Source organism: Marmota monax, unplaced genomic scaffold (genome assembly GCF_021218885.2).
Source record: "Marmota monax isolate L192 unplaced genomic scaffold, Marmota_monax_Labrador192_F-V1.1 WCK01_AAM20220418_F8-fsc00111, whole genome shotgun sequence".
Classification (NCBI taxonomy): Eukaryota; Metazoa; Chordata; class Mammalia; order Rodentia; family Sciuridae; genus Marmota; species Marmota monax.
The window spans coordinates 1293577-1301885 of record NW_026695067.1 but is presented as its reverse complement, the minus strand read 5'-3'; the positions used below and the strand labels follow the sequence as shown (position 1 = coordinate 1301885).

The 8309-nt window shown below is 39.5% G+C and overlaps 1 protein-coding gene across 1 annotated transcript; it reads right to left on the bottom strand.

Moving 5' to 3' along the window:
- Psma4 (proteasome 20S subunit alpha 4) lies at positions 1 to 8309 on the bottom strand. The gene is made up of 9 exons (XM_046427860.2): positions 8185 to 8309; positions 6634 to 6659; positions 6351 to 6393; positions 5514 to 5676; positions 3808 to 3885; positions 3282 to 3370; positions 2702 to 2832; positions 1687 to 1810; positions 1 to 352 (listed from the first exon to the last, which is right to left on the bottom strand). The coding sequence occupies exons 2-9, from the start codon at positions 6634 to 6636 to the stop codon at positions 198 to 200; spliced, it is 786 nt and encodes a 261-aa protein (XP_046283816.1). The 5' UTR covers positions 6637 to 6659; positions 8185 to 8309; the 3' UTR covers positions 1 to 197.

Here is an 8309-nt window from a genome sequence, read left to right as displayed (position 1 = left end):
TTTAAGATGTCCATAAAGAGTAATCATCATCATTACAACAAAGTATTCAATTGAGCAGAAATGACAAAGACCCAATTCAGTGTTGAATGTCCTATTTCCCCACTTGCACAAGTTTTTGAAAAAGCCTTCTCAGGTGGAAGAGTAGAACAGCCTTTACACTGAAATGGTGCCCCAAATGGGTTATAAAATCCCTGGTTCTATTTGTCCTTTTCTTTCTGTTCTTTTTCTTTCTTCTCACGCTCAGCTTTAGCTTCTTCTTCCTCATGTTTTTTGATCAACTGCTCCACTTCCTTTTGTTTGAGAACTCTGATCACCGTCTTTCCATTCTCTCTTGTAAGTGTGGCAATTTCCACTAAAAAACAAACACAAACACAAACATTTGTATCAGAGGCAGGTACACTCAGCAAATAACTTCACATATGTAAGCCTCAGTTCACTACTTTACCATGTTTTATGGTTAATGATTCCTGGATACTTTTACAGGAAGAAAATACCTTTGGTCTTATAATGTTTTAATCACGATTTTTACTTAAACATCTTCCCTCTTTTAACCCATCCCAACTTTTTAGCAACCATTATGTTGTTCCCTTAGTAAAGTACAGTCATCCAGTGGCTTGAGAGGCTGAGGCAGGAGGATTGAGAGTTCAAAGACAGCCTCAACCATTTAGCGAGCCCCTAAGCAAATTACGAAGATCCTGTCTCAAGATAAAATATAAAAAAAAGGCTAAGGATGTGTCTCAGTGGTTAAGCATCCCTGGTGCCAAACTAACAAAAACAAAACAAATACCAACAACAAAAAAATAGCTATTCTAGCTGGCCTGCTATTAGTTTGCTGACCAGAAAGAACCACAATCTCCTTGTTAGAACCCCTGAATGCTAAGCTGGAATCTTCAACCAATGATAACACTTTTTATGGAATTTTCAAACCTCTTTTCAAAATAATGGTATGAAAAACGACTTCTATGGCTCTGGGCAAGGGAAACACACTGATACGTATAGTGGAAAGAGTATTTGTGTAGGGGAAATTGACTAGGGCCTCTCTGAAATTAGATGACAACAGACGTCAGTCTATAGATAATGGCATTTTCTAAGAAACACCGGGAGCTAAGTGTACTACAGTAAATCAATGTTAATTAACCACAATTTTGGGAAAAATTTTTATGTCATACAACTTAAGTTGAATAAAGTGAAATTATTAACATTAGTTTAACAAGAGTTTAAAAGACCCAGAAAAATACAACAGGGTACCATGACTGATGCAAGTGCTTTATCTCTCGTAAAGTATATCATAACCCTGTAGAAATACATGTAGTTTATCACACACACACACAGAAGCATAGATATCACTACCAAGAGGTCTTGATATGATTACTGTTAACTAAATTAGCATGGAGCAGGGTCTCTGAATTATGAATACTGGGAACATTCTAGCTCAGGTCATTAAGCCCAGCATGCAGTGTGGCATTATGGCTTCAAAAGTTATCAATGCTTATTCTGATCTTTGTCAAGTCACTTAACCCTAGTCATGGCACCCCAGTGTCCTCATTTAGGAAACAGGTATAAAGCTACCTAACTTATAATGGTGCTGCTTCTATGAGTTAAGCAACAGGTAAAATGCCTAATACCAACAGCTACTCAATCAGTTCCCCTCACTCAAGCAGACAAATGAAAGAGGACATGTGTTACCTTTTTCAGCAGACAGTTTACTAACATCCATGGTCTTATTTAGCACTTTGATAGCTAAAGCAAGTGCTGACTTCAAGGTCATTTCTCCTTCTTTGTAGTCTTGTTTCAACATTGACACAGCTGCCTATAAAAAAAAAAAAATATAGAATTTTAAGTTTTTACGTTTTTGGGTTTTTTTTTAGGAATATGGATTGGTCTAGAAGAATGTTTGACTGGTTTTTTTTTTTGAGAATTTTTAATATTTTTATTTTTTAGTTTTCGGCGGACACAACATCTTTGTATGTGGTGCTGAGGATCGAACCCGGGCCGCACGCATGCCAGGCAAGTGCGCTACCGCTTGAGCCACATCCCCAGCCCTTTTGACTGTTTTTTTGAGATGGGGGTCTCAAAAATTTTTTTGAGGTGTTGCCTAGGCTGATCTCGAACTCCTAAAGTGATCCCATGTGCTCAGCCTCTGAAGTGCTGGGACTACAGGTGTATACCACCACACCCGGCTTAATGCCTGCCTTTTACATGGTACTACAACCAGTATAAACAATTTGGATGGCAGGAAGGGTAGACCTGAGATGGGGTAACAAGAGAGGATACTGATGCTCTGTCAAGGGAGTTTTTTTTTTTTTTTTTAGTGGGGATCAAATTCAGGGCCTCACACATGGTAGGTAAGTGCTCTACTGAGTTATATCCCTTGCTCCCTTAAGGGAGTTTTTAATCTAGGTCCTCCGTTAACAAAGGAGTCCATCCTAGAACTTAGAGGGTAGTGAATGAAGGTATGAAAAATAATGTTATCTTTGTTTTCACAAATTTTAATTTAAAACTAGCATTTAATTATAAATGAAGGCAACAAACTCCAATATATTAGCAGTATCTGCAACTTTGTCACCAACAGAAATCATAGATAGTTCCATACCACATCAAGGTTGTTATAGCTATCTTAAAATACTGCTCATCTTTACTTCAAAAATTATGGTAGTTATTAGATCTTTTTCTAGCTTTTACACACCACAAAAATACTCACAGCGCTATTATTTCCAATGCAGGTAGCTTTCCATCCCCCATAATTTCCACTAGGATCACTTTGATAGAGTTGGAAACCATAGTGCTTATCCCAGCCAATGTACAGCAAGGAAACACCAAAGGGACGTTTTCCTTTAACAAAGAAGAAAAAGCCAAACATCAACAATCTAAATTTGGTATCACTATAGTTACTAGAGCTCAGAGAATGTGGCTGAATGCTTTTCTGTGAAGTTAAGCATTCATTAACTGCTCCATGTTCTGGCTATCAGAGATAAGCTCAATCACAAATTCCACTTTTGTTTCTAGGATTTGGACATAGCCAGGAGAGGAAGTAAGGACATACTCCAGTGCTGAATTTCATTATTATGTAAAAAGAATTTGTTTCCAAATTGGAAAATGTTATTTTGGCCTTTCAATATATTATTAATAAATAAAATATATAATCTACATGGTAGAAGCAGGCTTGCTCAAGATGCAGGAATTATGGACTGACGATTTTCAATTTCCTTTTACTACCTTGAAAAGGTTATTACTTATAATGTTTTAAATTTTCAGAATAACAATTCTAAAAAGTTCAGTACCTCCAAACTGTGTATAAGCTTGTTTGATATCACACAGTGCAGTAACCAACTGCTCACAAGGAATTGGCTCCTGATACTGTAATAAATACCTAGGATAAAAAGATTGGCATATTAATAGTTTTTTTTCTAAAACACATAAAATCTAAGGAAAATACCCTGTGGAAAAAAAATATATGCCATAGAGACAACATAATAGTCCCTTTAATTTGAAGAGGAGGAGGAGGGAAACTTGTTAACATCCTATTATCTTTATAATAAATGACATTTTATAAATTTGATTTAAAAAAACTATAATTTCAGGCTGTGACTGTAGCTCAGTAGTAGAGTACCTGCCTAGCACATGTGAGGCACAGGGTTTGATCCTCAGCACAACATAAAAATAAATAAATAAAATAAAGGTATTGTGGAAAAAAAAACCTGTCATTTTCAATTAATAGACTTTTAGTGACTAATCTTTGCAAAAGTGAGTTTTCCTTAGAAACATTAAACTAACTTCTATATCATTAGTTACGCTATTATTCCATACCTTTGAGCAATGAGCCTCAGTTCATTAGTCAGAACATTAGCATCAGAAGTTATGCCTGCCACACTGCAAGCCATGTCCCTTGAAGGAAAAAAAAAAAAAAGATATTGATCTATAAGCAGGGATATTAAGAAGCACCAAGTCCTATTAGAAATATTCCATGGGGCTGGGAACGTGGCTCAAGCGATAGCGCGCTTGCCTGGCATGCGTGCGGCCCGGGTTCGATCCTCAGCACCACATACAAACAAAGATGTTGTGTCTGCCAAAAACTAAAAAATAAATATTAAAATTCTGTCTCTCTCTAAAAAAAAAAAAAAAGAAATCTTCCATGTTTGCTTCACAGTCTCTATGCCCTTCTGAAAAAAACCACAGAGATTTTATCTTTATAGGAGACATTTACTTGACATCATTCAACAATCATTCAAAATGAAAGTTCTCTTACCTCCCAAGGCCTGGCTTGTCGGGAGTGAGGATGAAAAAGCAAAAGGGCAGAGAAGTTCACAAACTGAAGTTCAAGGCTAGGCTCTTCCTGGAGGTACATTTCCTTTACTTTGCCTATTCCCTGAGGGCTACCCTGTTACCCACTGTCATTATATCTCACCATCCTGCAAGCTGCTGAGTGGGCCTAAAAAGTGGCTCTATGGAGAAATGACACTACCTCAGATAAGTGTAGCAAAAGGCCTGACCAGGTGGCTGGGGTTGTAGCTCAATGGCAGAGCACTTGCCTAGCATGTGTGGGGCACTGGGTTCAATCCTTAGTACCACATAAAAATAAAACAAACAACAAAGGCATGTTGTCCATGTACAACTACAAAAAAAAAAAAAAAAAAAAAGCCTGACCAGCATTTAATAGGCCCACTGCTGAAGACAATCTTTTTAACAGTCAGTTCTCCTCTAATTGCAAAGTTCTGCAAAACCAAATTGAATAGAGACCTCATAGGGTGTGCAAACAGTATAACTAAACTGGGCACATGCCTATAATCTCTGCAATTCAGGAAGCTGAGGCAGGAGGATCACAAGTTTAAGACTAGTCTCAGCAACTTAGCAAAACCCTGTCACAAATTTTTTTTTTTTTTTTTTTTTTTAATTTAAAAACGGTGGGAAGGTGCTGGAAATGTAGCTCAATGGCAAAGCACCCCTGGGTTTAATCCCTAGTACTGAAAAAAAAAAATGTAGTTAAAATACTCAAATATTCTCAGACTTCCAGGAGACCTATTCTTTGGTAAAGATTTACTATAATTTAACAAAATCCCTCAGTAGATATTCCAAATAATACTTTGAGAATCTGCTATATGCCAGATACTGTGCTAGTTCATTTCATTCATTTTAATTTGTTTTATCAGACTTCCACATCCATTCTAAAAGGCTATGAAGCCCTAAGAAATTAAATAATTGATGCAAGGTCACATTGCTTGTATGGGGTTGGAGCCTGGATTTGCTCCCAAATCTTTGTTACTACTAAACCTATACTTTTATAACTATACTATGCTGTTTTCCCACTAAATGTTTAGCTCTGTACTTTAAACAAATAACACATGGAACTGGACCTCAAAGTAGTTTCAAGCAAAATGAAGTAAAAGCACACATTTTTACAAGTAAAAATAAACTGTTAAATTCTACTAATGTCACATGAAGAACCTTCCAAAATAAGCAGATCCCATTTATGTGAGAAAGTGATGGTTAAAACTCTTCTCTAAGATCTCACTTACTCATTGAGTTTATAAATTTTTTCAGAAAAAAAGACTTCATCAAGAAGCTTGTGGATGTTGCGTCTCTCTGCTGCAAGCAAAACACCATCATTTGCTAAAATTCCCAAACAGGTTCCTGCATGTCCAATAGCTTCCATGGCATATTCAACTTGATATAAGCGACCTACAAAACACAAGCAGAGGGGCTGGGGTTGTGGCTCAGTAGTAGAGCACTTGCCTAGCACATGTGAGGCACCCGGTTCAATTTTCAGAACCGCATATAAATAAATGAATAAAATAAAGGCCCATCAACATCTAAAAAATATTAAAAAAACAAAACCAAAACCAAACAAAAAAACAAAAAACCCACAAAACACAAGTAGAGAGAAGCCAAGACTCTCCTCTGTGCTCCTGTATACTGTTCCAAGAGAAATCAGAAATGACACTAGTAGGCTACAAGCAATGGTCCTATTTTTACTCTTCCATAATGCATATGCAATCAGGCTAGTGACCACAATTAATTCACAAGTACAAAAAGCATGAACTTAGTAACTCCAAAAATGTTTGTAGCTGGGGATGGTGGTGCACGCCTATAATCCCAGTATCTCAGGAGACTAAGGCAGAAGGATCGTGAGTTCAAAGCCAAGGCCTAAGCAACTCAGTGAGACTCTGTTTCTAAATAAAATACAAAATAAGGCTAGGGATGTGGCTCAGTGGTTGAGTGCCCCTGGGTTCATTCTCCAGTATCAAAAAAAAAAAAAAAAAAAAAAAAATTTTTTTTTTTGTAGAGTTTTTTTTTTCCTTAAAAGTTTAACACTTAAGTCTTTACTTGAGGCAGATTAAGAAATTTCTATTTACCTTCTGGAGAAAATATAGTGGTCCTGGAGTCATATCTTCGAGACTGCAAAGGAAAAACATATAAGTGATTCCTATCTGCTGCAGGTAACCCAATTCCTCCAAGCCCACAAATCATTTTATAAAATGTATCCTGGTGCACAAAGTTCAGTGTGTGGGAAGAAGCTGTTATAAGGAAGAAGTCACTATCCCATCTCTTCTTCCATTTCCATTTTCTCATGTAATTCTGTAAACTGAGTACAAGCTTCATCACGCAATAGTTTACTGGCATGTTTTATTAACTCACCATGGTTTCTGAACTTTATATAATTCCTGTAAAAATAAAATAGAATCATCATTAAAAACATTCATAATTTTAAGATGCATTTTCTCACTTTCAAAATCTGTCTTATTCACTCTCTTCATTCAGCTAACATTTATTGTGTACTTGCAAAGAGCCAGATACCATGCCAAATGCTGGAACACCAAGATATGCAATACCAATCCCTGTCCCGAAGAGTTTAAAATCTGGCAGTCAGGCAAGAGGAACAGACATTGATTATAACGTGGAAAAGGCAGTGAGAAACCTGGCTGGTGGTGCACCCCTGTAAACCCACTAGTTCAGGAGACTGAGGCAGGAGGATCGCAAGTTCAAAGCCAGCCTTAGCAACTTAGGCCCTATCTAGGGGCTGGGGCTGTAGGTCATTGGTAGAAGCACTGGGTTCAATCCTCAGGACCACATAAAAATAAATAAAGATACTGTGTCCAACTACCATAAATAAATAAATAAATAAATAAATAAAGGCTGGGGATGTGATTCAGTGGTTAGGTGCCCTTGGGCTCAATCCCTGGGATAGAAAAAAAGCAGAGTGAGTAGGAATCAGAATGGAGGGAAAACATTTTTTTGGAGACACTGATACAGAAAGTAAGAATAAATTAGAGATAGAGGAGGCAGAAACAAGGTGAAAACCCTCAGGTCTAAGAACAGGGAAAAGAAGAAGGGAAAGGCGTTCCTGGAAGAGAAGAAAGCATGAGCAAATGATACCAAAGGAAGAAAGCTCAATGGGCAAGAGGTAAATTGCTCAAGTTGGACACCGGGTTCTGAACTTGGGGGTGGGTATGGTAATCTTGGGCATCATTTCAATCCCCGCCAAAGACAAAACTGGGGTGCGTGATTTAGTAGAAAAACCAACCTCAGAATCCAAAGCCCGTATTCCCGGAATATTAGGAATTAAGACTGGAAAAGTAAGCAGGTATCTCAAGGGCCCACGTAAAAACTGAATTTTGTCTCTTAATTAAGTAGGCTCCACCGAATGATTAAGAGTCGCAAAGCCACAGGAACTGAAAGGCAGTTTAGAAAGACCTGAGGCTGGTGAGAGGCTGAAGGCAAGGTAACTAGTCACGAGTGCGGTTCCAATAGGCAGGTGCATGGGAAGAGTGGTCCAGACAAGAGCAGGCAGGAGGTCGCAAAGAAGACCTGCCGGGGGGCCGGGATCAAGATTCCCCGAGCCTGACGCCGGGCAAAGCACGAGTTTGAGGTCACCGGCACATCCAGTAGCGCTTTCACGTACTGTACTCAGGGGACCAAAGCCGCACAGACCACTACGACCTGCCCACCTGCGCCCGGTGCCCTGCACTGTCCCGCGGCCCCGGCCCGGGGCCGGGTAACCCGACCGCGGGCGGCGGGGGCCAGTCCGGGACCAGACCGTCACCCAGGCCGAGGAGGCGGGTGCAGAGTCATCGTGCCCACCGTTCCTCAGCAGCGGCTGCCGGCGGAGGCCCGCTATCTTTACGCTCACAATCCCCACCCAACGGACAGCGACCAGGCTTCCGCCGACCACCGGGGACCAAGGCTCACCAGAGAGAAGACACTGAAGAGGGGAGATCTACAGAGACGGAAATAGTCTCGGGGAAAACTACCACCGCCTCACAGCGTCCGCTGCGAATATGGCCCCCGCGCGTGCGCAGAGCAGCAGGGGGGCG